This window comes from Micromys minutus, assembly GCF_963924665.1.
Source record: "Micromys minutus genome assembly, chromosome: 18".
Taxonomy (NCBI): Eukaryota; Metazoa; Chordata; class Mammalia; order Rodentia; family Muridae; genus Micromys; species Micromys minutus.
The window spans coordinates 97,660-124,359 of record NC_137953.1 but is presented as its reverse complement, the minus strand read 5'-3'; the positions used below and the strand labels follow the sequence as shown (position 1 = coordinate 124,359).

General features: G+C 42.9%; 1 protein-coding gene across 4 annotated transcripts in view; it reads right to left on the bottom strand.

The window, feature by feature from the left end:
* The window catches only part of EEFSEC (eukaryotic elongation factor, selenocysteine-tRNA specific), a gene marked incomplete at its 5' end in the record, with an annotated part of 211,969 nt that extends 194,121 nt beyond the window's left edge, over positions 1–17,848 (bottom strand). For all 4 annotated transcript variants that reach the window (XM_080932444.1, XM_080932446.1, XM_080932445.1 and 1 more), the window contains one exon: positions 17,575–17,848. In XM_080932444.1, the coding sequence (XP_080788570.1) occupies positions 17,575–17,848 (274 nt within the window). The remainder of the gene's footprint in view (positions 1–17,574) is intronic.
* Positions 17,849–26,700: the final 8,852 nt, after the last annotated feature.

Sequence of the window (26,700 nt, the reverse complement as noted above, 5' to 3'; positions counted from 1 at the left end):
TATAGGGTTTTGGAAAAACACTTCCACGCTTATAGCTGGCGATGGGCAGTCCCAGGAGGCTGGAAAACCTTATCATAGTAATGAAAAGAGCAGCAGGGGCTGCAATTATGGTTGCTACCTGAATACTGTATACCAGATATATGTCTTCTCATCCTCAAAATGCTTCTTTCTTAATTTTGAAGACCAGGAAGTTGAGGCCCTAAGAAGTTAGTAATTGACTTCAGATCACACAATTAACAAACACTGAAACCAGAACTCAAACTCCATTTCCTTGGCTCTTGGCCTCAAGCCTGTCAACTCCACAGTTGCCTTTATGTTTCTCTGTGCTTTTCTGTAGAATCTCTTCCTTGGTGTCAGATATGTTTTTTTAAGAAAGGTTCTGCTTCTTGCATCACACATTTCCTATAGGCTTCTAAACTACACCAGTCATGGATGCCTACAAATTGGCCTCTCCAGAGACCAAGCACTGTTTTTTCACATACCAATAGTTTATGTATCTCTGTCTTTGTGTTACATCACCTTTCCCCACCAGAGACTTCCTCTAAACTTCAACCACATTCATGAGTTTAGTCCCAAGCAGAGACAAACCTGTATATTATACATGACATCAAATACTGCTTACCTAGCATGCCTCCCACCGAAAGATTTTCTGACAAGATTTATTTGTATATGTATATTCTGACAGTATTTAAAAACTAAATTATATCCATTAAAAATTTACTGAGTTAGACAAGCTCTATGTACATCTTCACACACACACACACACACACACATACATACACACACACACACACAATTATTCTCCCATTTTGAAGATAAGAAAACTGAGGCTTAGAGCTTACCTCTGTTAAGTAAGCACAGCAAGGTGCCCAAACCCTAATCAGAGCAGAGCAGGGAATGGTACAGACCTGGGCCAGTGCCAAGGCTGAACTATGTGTCCCACCAGGAGCTCCCAACTGATACAGTCTGCCTCCCTCCTTTTTTTAAATATTTATTCATTTATTTTATGTATATGAGCACACTGTAGCTGTCTTCAGACACACCAGAAGAGGGCATTGGATCTTATTACAGATGGCTGTGAGCCACCATGTGGTTGTTGGAATTGAACTCAGGACCACTGGAAGAGCAGTCAGTGCTCTTAACCACTGAGCCATCTCTCCAGCCCTCCCTCCCTCCTTTTGAGGAAAGGAGAACCTGGCAAATTTCCCTCTGCAGAAGGCGTTCCTCCAAATGGGACCATGTCTTTTCCTTCAGGCTTTTCAGAGTCTGCATGTGTTGGGCTGGCAGAATTCATATACCTGGGACTCATTAAATGGCAAGCAACTCTGAATTTGATCAATTCTTCCAGAGAGCCTCTACCCAGCCCAAAACCCCAAACCTGCTTTACCCAGAAATAAAGCCGATCCACATCCAGCCTACCTCAAAGCTCACCAACTCTGACATCACCCTGTAACCATGCACTGTCCTCACTACTGCACAAGAAATTACAAAAGCACAGTCTAAAAGCAACAAGCAGCACTTTGTACAAGCCAAGGCAGCACAGGGTGAGCACCTTGCATGGCCCTTGAAAGCCATTATACATGCTAGAGAGAAGATCTAAGACCACAAAAACACCCTAGCATCAGGATATGAACAGAACGTGATACTGAGTTCCCCAGGACTAGTTTAGACAAAAAAAAAAAAAAAAAAACCAGAGTCTCTATAGGGCAGCAGGAAAAGAGAGAAAAAAAGGGGGTAAGCAAGGGAGATGCAGGACACTAGTAGAGAGAGAAGGAGAGGGAAAAAATAGATGCCGATGATGACCTCAGACATGAAAGAGCAGCTTTGTTCTCCATCCTGTTCAGTAGCCAGGGAAAGCAGGGAGTGTATTCTCCCTTTACTACCTCACCTTAAGAAAAATAAGAATTTCACTTCCTTCTCTGAAACACTGCTCTTGCATAAATTAAATACTCTTTCCTGATACCAACAGTGCTGAGGGAAAGGATGTCTGACTGTTCCAAGGACCCTAAAAGGCTACATCCTGATGCTAAACCCTGTAGGCCTATAACCCCCAGGGATAGGCTCCAGGAGGTCAGAATCCATTTACTGGTATCCCAGTTGCTACTGTAACTCTCTCACACACCTAGGGTATGTTCCCTGATCTGGTAAAGAAAGCAAGATTAGGAAAGGCTCGTTTATGTGATCACAAGATGGCCTGTCCAACATTTCCACCTAAGGTCTTTGGGCTTCATGTGCATAACTGGATATAACATAATTCACTGGGCATGCACCTCTTAGCTCCCTGTGAAGATTTAGAAGTAGACCTGTCTTCCCTACACTCCCAACAAGTTACAATGCTTAAGGCACAATATGCAAAACTTATAGAGTGGCACAAACACAAGAAAGCTGACTGGCCTTAAGATCCAAATTGAAAACTGTCTCAAAAATTGTACAATCTATTTGTTGACCAAAGCACAAGAGGGACCACAAACAATGCTAGTGGAGGGATCTCTGGTATAAGGGAACTCTTCAGAACAAAGGCTCTATCTACATCCCAGAAAGGATAGCACCCAGACCATTCTCTCACAGATACACTCTATCTTTGTCAGCATGTGTCTCTCTGGTCCACTCACATATTGCTTGCTGCAGAGGTCTTACTCATTTTGGTCCATTCTGAGCTGATAGAGACTGAACAAACACACAGCCTAGCTGGAAATTAGTACCCAGCTGAAACTGAGTGGGGGCAAGAGCTGCATTTTGGCTCAGCGTGCATCCTGCTGAGCCAAAATTTTCAGCAGAAGAGTACCATGGGAGAACTGAAAATGGGCAAATCCTTAAAGAAAAAAAAAAAAAAAAAAAAAGGCATAGTCAATCACAGGGAACACCTGGATGCAAGGAAGTCAACTTACGGGGAGGGGGGTGGCAGAATAAAAGACTGCTGACGTATACACCTTCAAACACTTTAAAAGTTAAGGCAGATAATCTTTACATTGATGTGAAAGGGGTAGAAAATACATTTGACCTCTTGCTCCAAACAAAAATCCGCCCATCTGGTTTTTAATTAGGAAGCCGTTGTTTTGCGTCTGTGACACTGTGTAACCTCTACCACTGTCGTACAAGACTTGCAAACCATATTTTCATTGATTTAAAAAAATTAAAAATAAACATTGAAAAAAACAATATTTTTCTTTTTTAGGAAATAGAAGGCTAACAAGCAGTAAGGTTTTGAAGGGTTCTGTATTTAAAGGCATATATGAGAACTCATCACAACCATGACTTACAGTTTATTTTGTCTTGAATACATCTGAGGTCATTCTAACTATGCTGACCTGTGAACCCGCACATGAGTACCCATCTGAGACTGCAAGCAAACACTGCCCTCTTGTGCACCAAAAAGCTTCAATCAGCACAGGGTGTATCTACCCACACCTAGTGGATAACTTACTGTGTAGAGCTGGGTCTCCCAGCATAGGGACTTGTCAGGAAGAGAATGACACACATTTGTTACCAGAGTGTTTGCTGTGCATTCCCAGATTGCCTTCTAAGGCAGATTTTGAGATAAGAGGGAAGCTTCAGCTAGAGAAATCAGACCAAATGCAATAGATTCTTATGGCTCCTAGAAAACATTCACTCTTCAAAAAGCTGTTGGTTATCATGGGGACTTTTATTATGTGCTTTAAAAAAGCTTCTAGAAATGATCAATGAACCTGCAATAATAAGTAAGTCGCACTTCCATTTACTTAAGAAATCTGAACGGGGGAGGAAACCCGTTTGGTTCCAGAGGAGAAAAGGAGAACAAGAATCCCTCAGGTAGCTGTTGCTCTGGTGACTCCTCCAGAGCACAGACACAATCACTTCCTGGAGACTGAAGACCAAGGTGGCATCTCAAAAGAGCTCTAAGGTCAATCAGTTACTACTCTCTTGCTTTTAGAAAAGGGAACTAAGGGTATGGCTCTGTAGCAGGATATCTGCCAGTCTCTGGGTTCAATTGTCCAATATGGCAACAAATATAACACAAAGAACTTAATTAAGGGTAGAAGACACCTCCACGAATCTAAGGCCAGTAACTCCTGCTCAGCGGCAAGCTCAGGTGAACAGGCTTCTATGAAGTCAGTTTTCAGGTCTGTTTTAAAAAACAAATCAGAAGGTCAGCACCCATTCTTCCATCTCACTGGCACAGGTGGGAGACCAAACCATAGTAACCTCAGTTCTGAAAAGGCAAAATCAGGAAGGAACAGCTTTTTGATCCTGTATGTTACCCTTCACCCAGTACACCCTGCAGGAGGGGTGGTGGGGAACATCAAGGGCAGTATGCTCAAGGAGACTAGCAAAGTGTGGCCAGGTTCCAGCCACATCATGTCTGCTCACCAGTTCTGACTGGATGGATGCCTTACTTGACATCTCTGCTGTCCATTCAGGACTGCTATCTTCCCATCCTGTGACTGGAGCCTGAGATGCCATTGTGCCACTGGTCACACTACAGAACAGTAAAACCTGCTAATTACTGCCATACCAGAATTGCCTGCCAACCATACTTCAACTACTCTACTACAGGAAAGTAATATTGAGTGTTCACCTAGTACACACAAGGCCTGAGATTCAATTCTCCAATACTACAACAAAAACAACATTAAGAATTTAAGGAAAGGGTAAGAAACACCCACTTGAATCTGAGGCCTGGTAACAGAAACAAAACAGGGCTAAGGACATACAAAAGCCAGTAGAGAAAACCTTGCATGGCCACCCACCTGTAGAGGGCTAGTGTGAATGTCTCTCTGTGTCATGGATCATGATATACTATTGCTTGTCTTCCAGCAAAACCAGGACTAACAGAGCCCAAATGTGCATATTTGTCTGTGACTGCCTGCCATCCCCTCTCCCCGTTACAGACCAGCCCAAGCTACCTTTCTCCTCAGAGCCACTGTAGGTGCTGCTCCTCTGGCTTGTAGTACCCATTCCTAACTCACCAGTTGCAGGCCCCTTTTACAGAATTTACTTTTCAACCCTACTGCCTCAGGAAGGCCTAAAAGAGATACCCCAAAGCCAACAGTCCTATACTGTCCTTAGTACTGACCATAACTCACACTTCATGGTTTTGTTACTTCCCAATACCTGCCTCCCACCTGTCTGGGAGGCTAAGGCAACTTCTGCCTTGCTAGCAGGCAGATTGATTAACATGAGGATGGAATTCTTTCTGTGTCATCAAACTTGCAGAATAAGGTCACTACCTTTAAGATATCAAGAAGCCCAAGGAAAGAAATAAAGCCAAGAAGCCAGCCAAGGGGTTTTAGCAGACCCCAAGCCTGCTTCAAAGGGCATGACACATGACAAGTAAGGTCTGGTCTCAATCATCACATAGCCCACAAAGACTTGTTCTAGTACCATCACAGTCACATCAAGAGAAAACAAACAAGGAGTGGAGGGTGAACTGGCTAGCTACAGGAGGAGAGAGAGACAGAATGGAACGAGCATCAGGAATTCTTGAACAGTGACAGGGAGGAGCAGCACCAGACAGCACTAGTGCTCTCCCCAAGACTTAAGGTGTCTTGTGGCTGACCTCAGGAAATTCATTAGTATGTGGTCTTTCAAAATGATCAGTTTAACCCCATATTCACCACTGACTTCCCAGGTTCCTAAGAACTTGGCGTTCTAGGATCTTATATTCAGAAGGCTTGCTTATCAGAGCCAATCACTTCTTTGACCATGGTGTCAGACAGGACATGTCAGAGCAGAGGTTGTCTACCAGAAAGCTGAGGCCTCTCTCTCCTTCACCAGCATCAGCCATGGGCTTGTATTATGCTCATTTCCCCATCCCTGAGCTCTGGGGCAAGTTTAAAAGTTCCCCCTTCTGCCTCAGAATCAGGTCTGAATTAATACCCTTCCTCAAAAGAAGTCCAGTAGAAAAGTGAAAACAGGCGCACCAGACAATGCCCTTTGAAAGCCTCAGCAGGGACAGAGGGTGACAATGCAGCCAGTGGCTCTGAAAGAAACCTTAAGGTTAAAGGTTCACTAAGGCATAAGAATTACCAAAGAACAAGTTTGTTCAAATTTCCTCCTGCAGATTTAAACAACCAGGGTCAAGCTGAAGATTGCTGGCAAAACCCTGAGATGACACAGCCCTTTTGAACTGCATAGAGAAAGGAAAATACACAGTCTGTGAGGGATCTACATTATAGCTTTTAAAACTGTTCTTGAAAGGGTCACCCCTATTAACTCAAAATCAGCCTACTGAAGAATGTTTGAATACTGCTACTCTAAAAAAAAAAAAAAAGACAGGGCTGCTGGGCCCTCACTGTGTGCGGCAAGCCACACTGAGGTTGACGTGTTCTCGGCATTAGTGTGCTGACCCTCTGTGGGCCGTGAAATTAACCATCAGCATGGCAGAAATCTGCTATGAGTTAAACTACTTTGCTACGTAAAGTGGCCTGAAAATGAAAAGTGAGGATTGAATTTCCATTGAAAGATTAACTTGTCTAACCTCGAGGCAGGCTTCCTCCACTATTGAACTTTGGGTAGACCCTTAAAGCATCATAGGAGTAGGACTGCTTAGTGCAGGCAGTAGGAAATGACCTCTTCTTCATCCATCCATCCATCCATTATTCAATAATTCCTGAGTGCCTACACATATGTGTTAGTTATTAAAACTGGGCCAGGTCCCATCCTATCATCCCCTTAGAGACCAAGTTAAATGATAATAGGCCCAGCCCTCAGAAGATTTACCCACTAAATACAAAATGAGTAAGATGGAAAAAATAAATCCCCAAGAGTATGCACAGAGTGCAGAAAGTCATAAATGAAGTTACCTAGTCCAGCCTGGAAGGGAGACAAGGGGGTTCCCCAGAAAAGCTATTATCAGAAGGCACAGCCTGAGAAAGCATATTCTGTCTATGCAGAGGTATCCAAATGGTGTCACAAAGTCCCAGTGGGAGAAAATGCAAATTTATCAGGAAGGAGCACATCAGTCATGATGAGGGGCTTGGGCTTTCTGCCATCAGACAGTAACTAAAGATTTAATCAAGGACTATAAAAGGTACCTAGGAAGAGTTTCTGGCTGCAGACTGGAAGGTATATACAGAGAAATTGAGCTCATCCAATCTACAGTTAGGTGAATCCTATCCCAAGCACAGTTGCACTGAAAAAGGTATAAGGCCAACAAGTAATTCCTGTGAGGAGGAGGACAAAGGAAGACTGAAGGTCATTTTACAGCCCATGCTTTGAAGGGCCTCTAGGAAGGCAAGCAGGATGAAGGGGGCTTGGCAGGTATGCAGACCAAGTAAAGAGCAAGTCTGGAATACCAATGAAGGCAGGAGACCCAAGCTCCTTCCCTGACAACCCCTAGCATCAAACCACACACAGGGGAGAGCACCACTTCCTCTTTTGTGAATTCCATGCTCTCTGGTCCTGCCTTGTCTGACTTGTCTCTAGTTGATATGTCCCCTATCTTTGTCACTGGTAAGCTTTCAAGAATATCCAACAGAAAGTTCTGTTGGAAATGTGGCTGTCCTTCACAACAAGTTTTCAAGCTCTGCAGTAGAGGGGCATCAGCAATAGGGAGCACCTTGCTGGACACCAATCCCAGCCAGTCTGTGGTTTTCTAGTCTCTAGGTGTCAGGCAGAAGTATTAAAGAAACAGAGTCTTCTTACTTGAGCTAGTCTTCCTCCTCTAAAGCTAAGCTCTGCAGACTATCTCCAAGCTTGCCCTAAGTCATCATTCTGGAATAGGAAATACCGAAGTACACACATACTGGGTCCCTGGTGCCTGTGTCAAAAGGGCAAGGAATAGGACTCACCTGAAAATTACCACAGTAGTAGAGTGACTGTCTTCAAGTGTCACAATCCAATGCAGACAAGCAGTTTTAGGTCCAATATCAAGGTCAGATGGCCAAGGGCAACAACCATTGACCTCCCCAGGCTTTAAACCTACAGGAAAGGCTAGGCCAGGCAGGTCCTTCAACCAAGCAGAGCAACATTAGTGCATTTCCAGCACTGATTTTAAAGAAAAAAGTCAAGTTTATCTTTAGGTAGCACTTGTGTGTGCCACCAAATAAATATCCTCAGGAAGTAGGTTAGAGACAAAGGAAATCATTCTAATTTTCCTGAAGGCCTCAAGTCAAGAGAACATCATCACAATACAGTGACAGCAAAAGAGGGAAAGTCAACATATCCCAACAGTAAAATTGTTTTTTCTGCTGCCAAGAAGAGCATTATCTAAGTCCTCCCTCCTACCCAGTGAGGCCACTTCAAAGCAGCAGAAGCCTAGCTGCACTGCACAAGAAATGAAAGACCCAATTAAAAAGAAGCAAACTTAACCAGTCCAGGGAAGAAGGGTAAAAAGTGCAGGGGAGGATGCTAACAGAACCTGTGCTTGGGACCAGCCATCTCATGTGCCATGTATATAAACTGCTCTTCAGGAGCTATGGCTTTCTTCTGATATGGATGTGGACAAAGGCATGGTTGCAATCCTGGACAAAGCATGGCCAGGAACCAGGTAGGGGAAGCTTGAGGCAGCACTCACCAACTGAGACATACAGCAAGACACTTACCACCAGAGGCTCCCTGACACAGGCCTTGAGAATAAAGTAAATGTCAGAGGTCTTGAATGGTGTGTGTCCTCCAAACCTATAGTTATCCTCTCCTGAGAGGCAGAAGCTCCTTGGCCTTGCTTGGCATTTCACAGCAGCACCCCAGAGTTCTGTATTCCCCCTGCAGCCACCTGCCTGCCTGCTTGCTTGCTGATGGAAGAGCACATTCAGAACACTTGGCCCTAAAGTTACTTGACCTGGACCCTTTTTCAGACTAGAAGAAAGCTTATAAAGACCACGACAAGGACCCCTAGTTAAAACACACTCTCTCCCACAAGGTACACCCAGCTCCTAAGCTCTATCCCAGCCAGCCTCTAGCCACTGGGCCTGTTACTCTTTCCTTTCATGACTACATGTTCGAGTCCTGCCTTGCCTGTCTGCATTCAGGTTCTCTAGCTGAACTGTCCCCCATCTAGTCAATAAGCTCTCAATCATCCTACAAAGTTATAACCAGACAGCCCCTCCTCCAAGAAGCCTTCCTGGACTAGCCTAGCACTTCATCACACTTCCCCACCAGATCCACTTGCTCTCACACCCCAGTACTTTGCTGAGACTATTCCCCGTGGCTTTTCTGCTGGCAAATCTCCAGGTCATCTGTTTAGGCTTGGCCCTGTGTCCCCATCAGGGGGTGTGTCCTTCCTGCTTGTGCCACAACACATTCACACATCACAACACATCATACAGGTTCTCCTGATCAAGACTCTTACAACCCTTGTATCTTACCTACCCACCCCACTCCCTCCTGAATTCCCTGACTACAAGACCCTTGAAGCCATGCACATAGTTTCTATTTGGCTTCACATCTGTCTTAGTCAGGGTTTCTATTCCTGCACAAAACATCATGACCAAGAAGCAAGTTGGGGAGGAAAGGGTTTATTCAGCTTACACTTCCACGTTGCTGTTCATCACCAAAGGAAGTCAGGACTGGAGCAGGTCAGGAAGCAAGAGCTGATGCAGAGGCCATGGAGGGATGTTACTGGCTTGCTTCCCCTTCTTGCTCACCTTGCTTTATTACAGAACCTAAAACTACCAGCCCAGGGATGGCATCACCCACAATGGGCCCTCTCATCCTTGATCACTAACTGAGAAAATGCCTTACAGCTGGATTTCATGGAGGCATTTCTTCAATGGAGGATCCTTTCTCTGTGATAACTCCAGCTTATGTCAAGTTGACATACAAAACCAGCCAGTACAACATCCAAAACAACACTGCACAGTAAGTGCATGTAGAACCAAAGTGAGTGGATAAAAACACCAAGACGGCTGGGCATAGTGGTATACAACTTTAACCCTAGCATATGGGAGGCAGAGAAAGGCAGATCTCTGTGAGTTCAAAGCTAGTCTGGTCTACATAGTAAGTTCCAGGTCAGTAAGAGCTATGTAGTAAGAACCTGTCTTAAAATAAACAAAAAGAAATAAGAACAAAACCCATTAAGACATCCCCATCTGAATCTCTCTTACTAGAAGTCCCTAGGACAGGGGTCCCCACAGGTTATGATTGGCACAGAAAGAAGCAACCTGGATGGCTTAGTAAGATAGCAAGCATTCTATCATTTTTTATCATGATTAGGAACAAATTTTATTTTTTGAAGAAATGAAGTATAGCTATATGCCATAATATGGATTAACTTTAAAAAGCATGCTAAAAACTGGGAATGCCATAATGCCAGCCCCTGGAAAGCAGAAGCAAGAATACTGCAAGTTCAAGGCCAGCATGGGCTACCCAGTGAGACCGTTTCTCAAAACAACAGCTACAAAGCATATCTCAAACCTAAGCCAGGCGCAAAATAATTCCATTCCTGTTAGAGTCTAAAATCTACAGAGCTGTGGAGGCTGGCAGCTGCCCAGCTCTGCAGAGCAGACTGTGAGCAAGCACAGCACCTCTTTGTAGAGGAGAGCCATGCAACTCCATAAACACATAGGAAAACACTGAGCATGCCGAACTTTACATTATCTGAACTGCTTTTTAAAACCATCATGTACTTTCTATTAGGCAGGCCAGGTAGAACTACAGAGGAGACACAGGCATTGTCCTCACCCCATGGTGCTTCCAGCCATATAGTATGGTATGGTCTTCCCCACAGCAGAGGACAATGTGTTGCTCAGTTTAAACTGGCTCCCCATTCCATCGTAAGGCTGCCTCCAAAATCCCACTCTCCCTGGAGCTGGGACTGTAAGGCAGCTGAAGGCCAGAGCTACAGCACCACCTTATACATGCTACCAAAGCCCTTATTGGGAAGGGAACAAAGAATCACAAAAAGCTCAGTCCCAGGATGGCTGAACAAAAGAATGACCAAGAAAGGCCAGGTCCTGGGGCTTCATTGATAGGTTATCTTCTTAAATGCCTGCCCAAATCTTACCCCAGCCTGAATGAAGTGGTTCTGAAAGAAAACTCAGAGACACTCGGATACAGACAAGAGACGTTCAGCAAAAAGCTTAAAAGAAATTAATTTTAAGTGATCACAGCTTTACCAAAGCTGTGGCTACAATTTCCTTCTGACTTTGATTATAACCTTCCAGAAAAATATTTGCCTCAAGAAGGCAAAGTCTTTGCATTATTTTCTATTCCTAGCATGACTACAAAAATATTCTTTGATTTAACATTTGATATGTTTTATTCTCAAGGGCAAGCCCCATGAGAAGAAAAATGTAGCCCAACGGAATGAAATATGACTACCTGCTTCCATTTTTCTTTCCTGTTGGTTGCTGCTCAAATATTCTGCATTAATTTAAACTCAAGACTGTGTCTGATGTTGTGCCGCTCCCACACTGTCACCCCAACCAAAGCAAAGTCACCCGCTGTCCAGCTCCAAGAGAAAATGGTGCAGAGGAGCTCAACTAGAGTCTCCTGGAGACAGCTAAAGGCACTGTAGCTTGGAAGGAGATCAAGTGGGGTCAGAGAATGATAAGGCGCCAGGCACAACAGAAGCACTTGTATTTCTATAGCAGCTCACTGCAGTGAGGCAGACTTCCTACTGACCAGAGAGCCTTTGAAGCGAGGGAAAGCAAGTAACTCATGTTGGCTCAGCATCATCTGGTAGTAGAAGACATCACAGAGGCTGTTCCAGACACAGAATCTTTGTGTGTGTGTGTGTGTGTGTGTGTGTACTTATGTGGTGTGTTTTACTGCTGAAAATAACAGACATAGGTGTAGAGTACAAGAAACCAAGGCCCAGCCAATGCCTGATGCCAAAGCCTGTGTTGAGGAAAGCACTTCCCCTTCTAGCACCTAAATAAGCTTCAATGTTGTATAACAAGCATGTAAGTGCCATACTTTAACAACATGTGTTCCTACACAGATGCTCACAGAATAACCAAAAGCAAGGAAAACAAGTCTTTTCATTTTTTTTTCCCATTAGAATAACACCCCTGTGTTCTTGGCTGCCAAGGCCTCTGTCCAAGGCCCCCTCTGCTTATACCAAGCTACATTCTAACCCTAGGTATGCACGTCTCAAGGCCAGTGTGCACTACATAGAGTGGCATCAGAAATTTGGTTGATGGCATGTATTCTTTTGCACACACAAACCCTGTTCCATTCACAAGTCCAAAGGAAGGTTCTCTAACAGAATACAGAGGGACTTAAAGGGATGAGCCTGGAAAAGCAGATCACAGGACCAAAAACTTGTACTTCTAGGAAATAAGAACACAGGAAGTCAGAAAAGTAAAGCTTTTCTTTACATACATACATAGCATAAGCATTACAAAGAAAAATGTCTCAAGGGTAAGAGGCAAAGTCCCCTAGGCTCCAAGAACAGTGACTGGGCCACACATGCAAATTCCTGTGCATTCCTATGCAGGAGTGACCCAGAGAAGGTCCTGGTCATACAGGGCTTGCCTCACAGAGTGGGTATGAGATGGGAGGATTTGGAGACCCATCATAAACAACCAGAACAAAAGACTCAAGAGACAAAACACTGTTAATCCTTGCAGCCACCAGAAAACTATAAATTGCTAAGCCAAGAGACCAGCATTTTTTCTCGTCTACTGGACTTAGATTAAAGATGAGTCTTACATCTCTTATCCCAACCCAAGTCTTTAAAACATACATTGTTTAATCTTTTTGAAGTTCTAACCCTGAAAGATTTATACTGGAAAATGGATTTGAGAAAAATATCACCCTGAAGCGCAACCAAGGAGGGTGCAGTGGACAGCACACTTTTCATTAATGCTGAGAAAGCCAGACAAGGGCTGTGGAGGCATGTGGAGTCCATTCAAACTTGGCTAGCAGTAACTGTGTCCCTGCTCTCTCTGAGGCACAGGATTTTTCTATCTATAAAATGTGAATTTCACCTTTCCTTCCCAGGGCAACTGTGAGGGTTAAGAAAACAATAACAAAACAAACTAATGCACCAATCAGAAGGACAGCACCAAATAACTGACTCAGGCATTCATCACATCTGACCCAGAGCACCACCAGGCACTTCATCTGAGCCACAAGGGCAAAAAAAAAAAAAAAAACGGTTTTTGTTTTGTTTTTATTTTTTTTAACAATTTATTTGAGATCATTAACTGGTGTTTTGCCTGTTTGTATGTCTGTGTGAAGGTGTCAAATTCCCCTAGAATTAGAATTATGACCAATGGTTGTAGCTGCAATGTGGGTGCTTGGCCCTGAACTGGGGTCATCTGAAAGAGAAGCCAGTGAGTGCCCTTGACCACTGAATCATCTCTCCAACCAAGATGTCCATTTTTTGTGAAGGAGGGATTCTTGTTTCTGGAGAGTTCTTTTGGAGAACAATAGAATCAGACAGCTGGCTTTAACTTAGGAGACTATCAAGAGACCCTTTAATACAGTTCTCATGTTGTGGTGAACCCCCCCCCCCATCATAAAAGTATTTTCTTTGCTTCTTCATAACTGTAATTTTGCTGTTATGAATTGTAATAAAACTGTTTTCTGGTGGTCTTAGGCAACCCCTATGAAAGGGTCACTTGACTCCCCAACAAGTTGAGAACAGATGGTACAGTCATCCAAGGATCCCAGGAGAAGATGAAGACCATACCTCACAGCTCAGCTGGCCACATAACATCTACAAAACAACAGTCTTCCAAAGTGCTCTAGGCCCTAAAGAGAAATCCTCACCTCCACTCTCTGGGTCCAAACTGTTTAAACCTTCACTGTTCTGAACATACCTGTCACATCCTATGACATCTGGCTGGACCCCATACTACTTGTAGTAATCTTAGAACCTAACCTAACAAAGCAGCATCACCAGGTGGTTCCTTGCCCTAGTGAAGTTCTTCTTTTCAATGCACCCACATCCTGTGCCTCAACAAAGGGTGAGGAATCCCCACCTTTAAAAAAAAAAAAAAAAAAAAAAAAAACAGAACCTCACTATGATGCCCAGGCTGGGCTCAAATTCATGGATTCAAGCAATCCTCAGCCCCCAGAACACTGAGGAGTAGCTAGACAGCTGTACTATATACTCAGCTTACATGAGTTACTCCAGCTTTTGTTCACTGTGCGCACAACTCCAGAGACACCATTGGAGTGTAGCAGTGTGCCTTTGCTAGTTTTCTTTTGTCATCTCCTGGATGAGGAAAAAGCTGACACTAGGATGCACTTATTACATGTCAGTCCTGTCCTTACCTTCTCTACTAACTCACAGCCAACTAGATCATTAGAAGAACACAGCTCTTTCTCACTTAGAACCTACTATAAACCTGCCAGATGCCTGCTGTCAGCATAGGCACCAGAGAACACTAGAGAGTCAAATCCTACTCTGCTCTCATACAGTCCTGGTTCTAGCAAAGGACAACAAACACAACACCCAAGGAGCGTGAGGAAATGGGAAAGTCTGAGGGTGAGGGCTGGGGGCAGACACATCTGAGAGAGTGAGTCAGGGAGGCCTCACTAACAAAGGGACATCTGAACTGAGACAAGCAACAAGGAGTCTGACATACCAAGAAGCAACAGCAGGGGCAAAGACCTTGGGGGAAGTAACTGTTGACCTATTTAAGGAGTGGAAAAGTGGACATGAGTGAAGGTCAAAAATGTAGGAAAGTAGTTGCTGAGGAGGCTCTAGGAAAGGAGAGCCTGGGTACCGAGGCTGGAACAAAGAAACTGGATTAATCTAAATACAAGAATGTACTGAGGAGTCAAGCACACTGGTTCATGTCTTTAGTCTCAGCACCTGGAGGCAGACAGAATCTCTGAGTTTTAGGCTTGCCTGGACTACTTGGCGAGTCCCAGAACAGTCAGAGGTAGAGAGACCCTGCCTCAAAAACAAAACCAAACAAAAAAGTACTGGCAATCTAGAAGCAAGAAACAGACATGCTCTGAATAAGACCCTAAAAATGACCCCACCCACTGTTCAGGCAGCAGTGGGTGAACGGCAGGATTCCAAAGATACTGTCAAGATTTGGCCTGTTCAGGAAGGCAAGACACAGTATTAAATAGACCCCGAGTACAAGTGAGAAGCAACTTCCAGCAACAGCCCTGTGCATTTAAACTGCCAGGCTTGTCTCCTCATCTGAAAACCAGGGTGATGATTCTCCACAGGACACTGCCCAGTCACAAGGTCTTGGCCACAGGCCTGGGTCAGAGCAGGGACTCCAGCAGGTTCATGTTTCTCTTCAAATGAAAAAAGCTACATTTTTCTGGTCCCCAAGAAGGTAGTAATGAGACCTTAAGGAAGAATGGTCTCATCACTCCACTGAGGTCTGGCCACATTTTAAGACCAGGAAGTAAAGTTTTCTCAAGATGTGAAGCAAGAAGAGCAACAACTGGCTACAAGAGCACAAATCCCCTTGTATGGTTCTATACTCTCAATCAAAACACCAGTGTTGGACCACAGCCTTTTGATCATATACAGCAGGTTAAAGCTTTTGCCACACAATGGTTCTATGTAAATGTACATATTGAAAGGGGTGGGCAGGAATTCAGGAAACTGGGGCAGCATAGAAAGGTTCCAGCTGACTAGCTGCCTTCCTAAGTCCCAACAACCTTACACAATAAACACGCTTCCTGCAAAGTTTGACCAAGACAAGAAATATTTGAGAAGAGCCATGCCAGAAAGTAACTGCATAGTCACCATTATTCACTAGTGACATAAGGTCCAGAGCAAGGTTCAAAGGGTACAGAGCTAAAAAGGAAAAATCTTTGAACCCAATTCTGTACACCTCTAAAAGAATATCTGTCTTTCTGCCCTGGCCTAGATAGTAGATGTTTCTCCCCTTATAGTTGGGCTACATCCAATACTGTTACTGTAGGTTGAAAATATTAAGTATGCTAAAAATGCACTGAATACACAGAAACTCTGGACCTGGCAGCTCAGCAACCAGAGTTGGGTACACTGAGATTTGTACTCTGGACCTCAGGGCTGACTAGGAGCTGCAGCTTGCTGCATTGCTCAGTGTCAGAAGAACCAACCATGTCACTAACCAGAAAAGGTCAGAACTCTACTGAACTTGTACAATTTACACACCATCATAAAGATGAAAAATCATTAGGTTATTGCAAGTCAGATCCTGTATTTCTTCTTCTTCTTTGCAATACTGGATAGAGCCTAGGGCATCCTGCACACTAAGCAGGTACTCCACCACTGAAGGACATGTCAACCCCACTTTCTGATTTCTACCCTGTATGTTCTATCTCCAATTAGAGTACATTTCCTAAAATGTATATGAATATGACCAGTCAGAATTTAGTGCGAGTTTTTAGTTTAGTTTGTTTGTTTACTGTGTGGTCCTTGATAGTCTTTAATGAGTGAATCCTGGACTGGATAAACTGTGCAAGAGAGTGACCCTGGCAGGTAAGCCTCCATTTCCACTTCAGTGAAACAAGGGAACAGTCTCAGACTGCTGGCAGCATAGAGAACGGGAGACCACAAAGCCTAAGGAACTTAACTCATCACACAGCTGGAATGACTAAGGAACCACCTGCCCCATATATATGCTTACAGGTTTGCAGAGTACTGCTGGAAAGAAACCCAAGGCAAGAGGGCATGGGGGAAATGAGTCACTGGAGCTACACAGGTAGACTCAGCCATACCTCTTTTTGTGCTGGGTGCTTACAAACAGGTAAGTGTAGTTAAGTGGGTTTGCAAAAAGAATTTTAAAAGACATAAGAACAGTTTCACGTAGACAAATGGGAGGGATCGAGTTGAGCAAAGAAGGATAGTTACAAGTCCTTTAATTTATAATGTCCTATAAATTATAATGTCCTATAAATCCTAAAGATGGCCTGTATTTAAAGACTCATTAAGTGGTACAGATTCTAAAAGCAGATTTTAGCAGTGCCCATCATGACTGAAAATACATATAACCTTTGCCTTAGTCAGTTCAGACATAACTTATCCTATTACACTAGTGCACCCCCCCCCCCAAGCCTTCTGGGCTACAGTATTATTTACTACAGCATGAATAGCCAACCCTAGAAAAGTCACAAAGGTCAGTCAAGAAAATGTTGGTATAAAAGTACAAAGGAACTTTATGTGTAGATACAGAGTCTCCAGACAGTGATGACTTGTGTATGGGGGCAGGGTGGGAGGGGGATGAAATCTAAGAGAGCCTAGGGTTCTCCACCCCCTACCCCAACCTACCCCAAGTATTATGGCAGAAGAAAAAACAGGATCTTTCATTCCTGCACATTGTCTGCGTTTTTGTGTACGTTTCTTAAAACCATCCATACACAGGAAACTGAGAGCAGTGTTTGGGACAGAGAACCTGGAGACCAAAGGACGGGCGAGTGGTGACTTTTTTTTTTTTTTTTTTTTTTTTTTTTTTGAAGCTTGTGTACACCCTTTTTGCAGGGTTTGGTTTTTGTTGTTGTTGTTGTTGTTGTTATGTTTTTTGTTTGTTTTTTTGGATCGTTTTTGTTTGCTTGTTTGTTGTTTTGTTTGTTTTTCTAGGAAAGCATCTCGCTGCTTGGCAGTAAAGGTGGGAACTGTGTCTGCGTGCTGGGAGTTCGAGCCCCCAAGTCTCCCGGGCTGGCTGGCGGCCAGGCAGGCCTAGGCTGTCAGGCCACCATCCCACGAGCTCGAACCCGAGCCCGGCACCCGCCCCGGCCCTCGCTCACCGCCAATGATGGTCCGGATGAGGGAGGCGTGCCCGGGACAGTCGACCAGCGTGACCTGCAGTAGCGCGTCGCTAGTCCCAGGTTCAGCCCCCGGCAGCGGCACGACAAAACAGGAGAAGCCCAGATCAAGCGTTATACCGCGCTCGCGGCTCTGTGGCTGCTTGTCGAAGGCAGCGGTGGAGGCCGTAGTGCTCAGCGCGCGCGCCAGCGCTGTCTTGCCGCTGTCGATATGACCCAGCACGCCCACATTCACATTTACCCGCCGGCCCGCCATCTCGCCGCCGCCTCTCACGCAGTCGCTTGAGCGCCTGCCCTGAGGTCCGCCTGCTAAGCCGCACCCCCCGCAACCTGCGCCAAGCGCGCCGGTTCCGGCACGGAAGCTTCCGCCCTCGGGCACACACTACGCTATGGCAGAGCCCACATTGGACTGAACAAAAGCCTGACTGCTACCTGCGGTTGCTGTTATCCGGCTCTCCACCCCACAATGTCTCACCAGTCTGAGATTAGGGATCCCTCCTTCCATCCACCTACCCATTCATCATCCATCTATCCATTCTTCGTTCCCTCACTCCTTCCATCATTCCACTCACCCAATCCATATTCACACCCTCCCATCCACACATCCATTCCTCCTTCTCTCTTTACACACTCATCCATCCTTCCATTCATTTTTGTCAGCCTTTATTAAATGCAGACTGTATACACTTTAGTAGGATGTGGTGATCGACATTATTTGCTGTGAAAACAGGAGTGAGCAAAACCCAAGACCAATGGCCAAGCCAAACTATCTGGAAAGTACAGAGATGGAAAAGTGGGAAGCCTAGTGAAGTTCAGAGAAGACCCCTCAACTACTGTCACTAGAAGTTCAGTGCAGACTGAGAACTGACCATCAGAAACCTAGAAGCACTGTGAAAAGATGAAAGAGGGCCTCGTTGAAAAACCTCACTCTGGAGTCTAGGCTACCATGAGGAGCTGCAACTGTTGTGTATGAAATTGAAATGTGCGGTGAATGATATACCAACTAGCCTCTGTAATTCCCTTCAGGTATTGAAAGGTGCCTAGAACCATGAAAGAGGTCACACACCTAAATAGTTGCTCTAGCAAAGGGTAAAAGACAAGGAAAAGAAGGTACCTGGGACCTCACAGGGAAGAAATGAGGATTAGAGAGTTGAATGGTATGGCTCTCATGTGAAGGGAGAGGAAAGGGCTTGGCTTTAGCCACTGTCACAGAGAGGATGCTGGCCAAGCATTCCCATCCTTCTATTTTTCTGGGGCACGAGGGATTGTAGTTTGACAGTGAATTGGTGGCTCAGACCACCCGCCACCAGGAACAGCAGTGAGCCAGCCATGAGCCAGCCATGAGCCAGCAGTGATCTAGGGACACAAGACTGACAACAAGATGGCAAGAGGAAAGGGAAAGAACATACCCCAGGGAAACCAAGACAACCTGGCAACACCAGTACCCAGCTCTCCCATCACAACAAACAGCGGAATGCCAAACACACCAGAAAAAGAAGACTCAGACCTAAAATCATACCTCAAAATGTAGATAGAGATCCTTAAACAAGAACGGGAGGAAAAGCACAAAGAATTAGAAGCTTTTAAAAAGGAAACAAGAAAAACACACAAAGAACTCAAATAACTAGAGGAAAACAGAACCAAAGAGATGAAGGAATGGAAGAAGGAATTTAAAATGGAAATTGACACAATAAAGAAAACACTAAAAGAGATAACCCTAGAGGTAGAACACCTAAAAAAGAAATCAGGAGTCACAGATGCATTTCCAATAGACTACAAGAGATGGAAGAGAGAATCTCGGGGGCCGAAGATAACATTGAAAACATAGCAAAACAGTCAGAGAAGATGCAAAAACCAAAAAGCTCCTAACCCAAAATATCCAGGAGATCCAGGACACAATGAGAAGACCAAACCTAAGGATAATAGGAATAGAAGAGGGCGAAGAATATCAACTAAGAGGCACAGTAAATATCTTCAACAAAATCATAGAAGAAAACTTCCCTACCCTTAAGAATGAGATGACCATGAGCATAAAACAAGCCTACCGAACTCCAAATAGATTGGATCAGAAAAGAAATTCCTCCTGACACATAATAGTCAAAATGCCAAATGCCCATAGTAAAGGAAAAATATTAAAAGCAGTAAGGGGGAAAGGCTATGTAACATATAAAGACAGACCAATCAGAATCACACCCAATTTCTCAACAGAGACTATGAAAGCTAGAAGAGCCTGGACAGACATCATCAGAACCTAAGAGAGCACAGGTGCCAGCCAAAGCTGCTATACCCAGCAAAACTCTCAATCACCATAGATGGAGAGACTAAGATATTCCAAGACAAAACTAAATTTACACAATATCTGACAACAAACCCAACACTACAACGAATTATAGGTGGAAAACCGATTACAACGAGGGGAACTACATCCTAATAAAAACAAGAAAACTCCTAACCAAGAAAACCAAAAGAAGAAAGACATACAGGCACAATTGAACCTTCAAAAGCAAAAATAGCAGGAAACAGCAACCACTATTCCTTGATATCTGTTAACATAATTGGACTCAATTCCCCAATAAAAAGATATAGGCTATCAGACTGGATACATAAACAAAACCCAGCAATTTGTTGCATACAAGAAACTCATCTCAGAAACAAAGACAGACACTATCTCAGAGTAAAAGGATGGGGAAAAAAACCTTCCAAGCAAATGGCCCCAAAAAGCAAGCTGGAGTGGCCATTATAATATCGAATAAAGTAGATTTTCAACCAAAAGTTATCAAAAAAGATAAGGAAGGACACTTTTTACTCATTACAGGGGAAGTTTGTCAGGAGGAACTCTCAATCCTTAACATATATGCTCCATATACAAAAGCATCCATATTCATTAAAGAAACCCTACTACAGCTCAAAAAAATACATTGCACCCCACACAATAATAGTGGGAGACCTCAATACCCCACTCTCATCAATGAACAGATCAGGGAAACAAAAACTGAACAAGGATACTGTAAAACTAGCAGAGGTTATAAACCAACTTGAATTAATAGATATCTACAGAACATATCATCCTAAAAAAAAAAAAAAAAAAAAAAAGAATACACCTTCTTCTCAGCACCTCATGGCACCTTCTCAAAAATTGACCACATAATTGGTCACAAAACGAGCCTCAATAGATATATGAAGATTGAAATACTCCCATGCATCCTCTCAGATCACCACGGTCTAAGGCTGGTCTTTAACAACAACAAAGACAACAAAAAGCCCACAGACACATGGAAACTAAACAATGCTCTATTAAACGATAGCAGGGTCAAAGAAGAAATAAAGAAAGAAATTAAGGATTTTCTAGAATTCAATGAAAACGAAAACACAACATACCCAAACCTATGGGATGCAATGAAAGCAGTACTGAGAGGAAAACTCATAGCTCTGAGTGCTTCCAAAAAGAAACTGGACAGAGCATACATCAGCAACTTGACAGCACAGCTGAAAGCTCTAGAACAAAAGGAAGCAGATACACCCAAGAAGAATTAGTCAATCTTAGGGCAGAAATCGACCAAATAGAAACAAAAAGAACCATTGAAAGAATCAACAAAACCAAGAGCTAGTTCTTTGAGAAAATCAACAAGATTGATAAACCCTTAGCCAGACTACCTAGAGGGCAAAGAGAGATTATCCAAATTAACAAAATCAGAAAGGAAAGTGGAGAAATAACAACTGAAACTGAGGAAATTCAAGAAATCATCAGATCCTACTACAAAAGCCTAGACTCAACAAAACTGGAAAATCTGGAGGAAATGGATGAATTCCTAGACAGATACAAGGTACTGAAGTTAAATCAGGACCAGGTAAACCATCTAAATAATCCCATAACACCTAAAGAAATAGAGGCAGTCATCAAATCCTCCCAACCAAAAAAAGCCCAGGTCCAGATGGGTTTAGTGCAGAATTTTATCAGACTTTTATTGATGACATAATACCAGTACTCTCCAAACTATTCCACAAAATATAATCAGATGGAAAACTACCTAACTTATTTTTTGAGGCTACAATAACCCTCATTCCTAAACCACACAGAGACCCTACAAGGAAAGAGAACCTCAGACCAGTCTCACTTATGAACATTGATGCAAAAATACTCAACAAAATCCTTGCAAACCGAATCCAAGAACACATCAAAATGATCATTCACCATGATCAAGTAGGCTTCATCCCTGGCATGCAGGGATGGTTTAACATACGGAAATCCATCAGTGTAATCCACCATATAAACAAACTCAAAGAAAAAAAAACCACGTGGTCATCTCACTAGATGCTGAGAAAGCATTTGACAAAATTCAACACCCCTTCATGTGAAAAGTCTTGGAAAGAACAGGAATCTAAGGCCCATACCTAAACATAATAAAAGCAATATACAGCAAACCAACAGCCAACATCAAACTTAATGGTGGGAAACTTGAAGCAATCCCACTAAAATCAGGGACTTCACAAGGCTGCCCACACTCCCCCTACCTATTCAACATAGTACTGGAAGTCCTGGCCGGAGCAATTAGACAGCAAAAGAAAATCAAAGGGATACAAATTGGAAAGGAAGAAGTAAAAACATCACTATTTGCCGATGACATGATAGTGTACTTAAGCGACCCCACAAATTCCACCAGAGAATTCCTACAGCTGATAAACAAGTTCAGCAAAGTGGCTGGATATAAAATTAACTCAAAAAAAATCAGTAGCCTTCCTATATTCAAAGGATAAACATGTGGAGAAAGGAATTAGGGAAAAGATAACCTTCACAATAGTCACAAAAACTATGAAATACCTTGGTGTGACTCTGACTAAGCAAGTGAAGAACCTGTATGACAAGAACTTCAAAACTCTAAAGAAGGAAATCGAGGAAGACCTCGGAAAATGGAAAGATCTCCCATGCTCATGGATTGGAAGGATCAACATATTAAAAATTGCCATCTTACCAAAAGCAATCTACAGATTCAATGCAATCCCCATCAAAATTCCAACCCAGTTCTTCATAGAGTTGGAAAGAGCAATGTGCAATTTCACTTGGAATAACAAAAGACCTAGAATAGCAAAATCCATTCTCAACAACAAGAAAACATCTGTGGGAATCACTATCCCTGACCTCAAGCTATATTACAAGGCAATTGTGCTGAAAACTGCATGGTACTGGTACAGAAATAGGCACGTGGATCAATGGAATAGAATAGAAGATCCAGAAATGAGCCCTTACGTATATGGTCACTTGATTTTTTGACAAAGGAGCTGTAAACATTCAATGGAAAAAGGACAGCCTATTCAACAAATGGTGTTGGTCCAACTGGCACTCAGCATGCAGAAGAATGAAAATAGACCGTTTCTTATCTCCTTGTACAAAGCTCAAGTGCAAGTGGATCAAAGATCTCCACATTAAACCAGGTACACTGAAACTATTAGACGAGAAAGTAGAGAAAACCTTAGAACTCATAGGCACAGGAAAAAATTTCCTAAACAGAACACCAATAGCTCGAGCTCTAAGGTCAAAGATTGACAAATGGGACTTAATGAGATTGCAAAGTTTCTGCAAGGCTAAGGACACTGTCAAGAAAACAAAATGGTAGCCAGCAGAGTGGGAAAAAATATTTACCAACCCCACATCAGATAGAGGCCTAGTATCCAAGGTATACAAAGAACTCAAAAAGCTAGACACCAGAGAATTAAACAGCCCTATTAAAAAATTGGGTACAGACTTAAACAAAAAGTTCTCAATTGAGGAATATCGAATGGCTGAGAAACATCTAAGGAAGTGCTCAACATCCTTAGCCATCAGGGAAATGCAAATCAAAACAACCCTGAGATTCCACCTCACACCAGTCAGATTGGCCAAGTTTTAAAACTCTGATGACAATAGATGCTGGCGAGGATGTGGAGAAAGAGGAACACTTCTCTACTGCTGGTGGGATTGTAAACTGATACAACCACTCTGGAAATCAGTCTGGCGGTTCCTCAGAAAAGTGGACATAGTACTACCTGAAGACCTAGTTATTCCATTTCTGGGCATTTACCCCAGAGATGCTCCAACATACAACAAAGATGCATGCACCACAATGTTCATTGCAGCTCTATTTATAATAGCCAGAAACTGGAAAGAACCCAGATGTCCTTCAGTAGATGAATGGATACAAAAATTGTGGTACATTTACACAATGGAGTACTATTCAGCTATCAGAAACAGTGGTGTAACGAAATTCTTAAGAAAATGGATGCATCTAGAGAATATCATCCTGAGTGAGATAACCCAGTCACAAAAGAACAGACATAATATGCAGTCACTGATAATGGGGTACTAACCCCAGAAAGCTCTGAACACCCAGAAACAACCCACAGACTGTGTGAAGTTCAAGAAAAAAGAAAAAAATATATATTTTAATTAAAATAGAACTGTATCACATCCCCCTTTCCTTCCAACAGCTCCTCCCAGTTTCTCTCCTATCTCCTCAAATTAATAACCTCTTTTCCTATATTATTGTTACATATATACATATGTGTATGTATATGTACCCACAAATACTTAATTACAACCTTATAAAAATGTATTCATATACTTTTATGCAAAAATGCTTAAAATCTGTATATTTATCTTTGTTTTTTAAAATAAAGTTAAAAAAAGAAAAATCAAAATTATGTATCTATGTGTGAGCTAAAGCAAAAATGATGGAAAAATGGCAATTAGATACAGTTTTCTGTTGTCAAATATATATGAGAGTCTCAAAGACAATCTTATTACTGATCAGTGAAAAACTAGATTTTTAAATCTAGGCTTTGACAAGGACCCATATTTCCTTATATCCTTTCTCCTTTGGTATTTGACAAGGTGAACATTTGCTTTTAATGTCACATTTTTTATTACTTATTCGTCAAAAATTAAGAGAACTTTATATCTTTTTTTAAAAGTGAATTGGTTTGCACGGGCTTGTGTGTTGAATGCTTGGGCCCCAGCTGATGCCCTAGAACCATGAAAGAGGCCACACACATAAATTATTGCTCTGGCAAAGGCTAAGAAAAAAAGGTACCTGGGACCTCATAGGGGAGAAATGAGGATTAGAGAGCTGAATGGTGCTACTCTCATGTGAAGGGACATTTTGTGAGATGAAGCTTAGCAGAAGGAAGTAGTCCCTTCCCTATTCTCTGCTTCCTGTCCATCATGAAGTGAGTAGTTCAGTCAGACTGCTACTTTCTCTTTTCACAATGATGATATACTAATGTTCTGCCACAGACTGGGGGATCAAGCCCAAGTGACTGTGTACTGAAATCTCTGAAACTATGGAGTAAAACTAAAGTCTCTTTGTCTATATAGGTTTCATTACAATAATGCAGTCTAACATAAAAGCCTGACTTCAGAGTGCTGACAAATACTTTAGCTTTTGTTGCTAAAATCCCCTCCTGTGGGATGAGGCAAATGACTTCTACCCTTCTTCCTAAGAGTTCAAGGACAAACCATCTGAGGATTGAGTTTATTCAGCTTACTTATAAATATGGGTGAGAGGATAGGAGTGTTGATAACCTCAGAGCAGCTGCACTGGAAAGTTTTCTCATATCATAATCTATGGCTTCCCTCTCCTTCTTTCTACTAATCTACAATAACCTATATACTATACCTCTTCCCACAAGTCCTGAGGCCACTCCTTAGGGCTGGATTGAATACACATGGCTTGGAGGAGTAGCAGACACTCAAGTGAGGATCCAGTGACTCAGCTGAGGCCTCCTCCTAGGAGGGAATGTCATGGTCCACATGCCTGATCATGATGAACTCTGGAAAATAGGTACAGCTGGTCTCATGAAGAGGGCAGCAGTTTTGCTCAGATGGTAGCCAAGCATAAAGTTTACTGACTCTTACTGGGCAGCCAGTTTGCCTCTGTGATGAGCCAGGTATTCGTGTTTGAAGGAAGTATCCCCAATGGCTCTTGGGATCAAAACTCTACACTCAGAATCCTTGCCATGAACTAAATTGCATTCTCCATAGGCTAGTGTGCCAAGGCTTTAATACCCACTCCCCATGCACTTGGAGATGTATCATTAGAACTAAATGGGTCACAAGAGTTGGGTCCTCATATGAATTAGTGCGCCCAACATTTGTGTCATTTTCCCATCTTCCAAATAGAAAACAAGGCTTTGCCCTCTGCTTGTTTGTTTGTCTGTTTGTTTAAAACCCAATGATAAAACAGTGGACATCTTTAGGAGGAAGCTGAGCAGACAAGTCACAAGAGTTTTAGAGGACATTCCAAGTAACAAGATGTTCTGAATAGGACCTGGCTTCAGTAAACTTCACTGCTCATTCTGACCTACATAAAATCCTGACAAACAGTAAAAACCAAGCATCTTTAACCTAAAAGTCCAAAATACAACAAAATCTGAAGTTTTCTGAGCTTTGACATGATACCACAAGTAGAAAATTACACATCTGACTTCATGTCAGGCAAGAGTCAAAACATAAGCAAGCATGTAAAATGAGCCTCAGGCTCCATACACAAAGGGCTTAGGAAACAATGAGCTTCATGTTCAGACTTGGGTCCTACCTCTGAGTGATCACATTACATGTGTGCAAGCATTCCAAAACATAAGGGGAAAACCTGAAATCTCCAATGCTGCTGGTCCCAGGCATCTCAGGTGAGGTGTATTTAACCTGAAGTTTAAGGAGCTGGACCTGAGAGCACATGCCTGTAACTCCAGCCCCCAAGAAGTGACAACCCCCAGCACCCAAGGGGTGACAGCACATGCCTGCAACCCTAGCACTTAAGAAGCAGAAGCAGGTTGGAAGTCTGAGGTCAACTTGAGTTATCAATCCTATCCACCTTGTTTCAATAAACCAAGAGCTAGGGATGAATGTCATCAGTGGCAGAGTGTTCCCTTAATACACACAGAAAGCACAACAACTAGTTTAAGTTTTTAAAGCTTTAATGTAATATTGACTTCAAACCAAATAATGAACGTCATGTGTTTAATTTTTAAAATGTTTTTATATACTTTATTATATGCCTATGACTATTTTACCTGCATGTATATCTACAGCATGTGTATTCTTGGTATGCCAGAGGTCAGAAGGCATCAGTTTCCCTG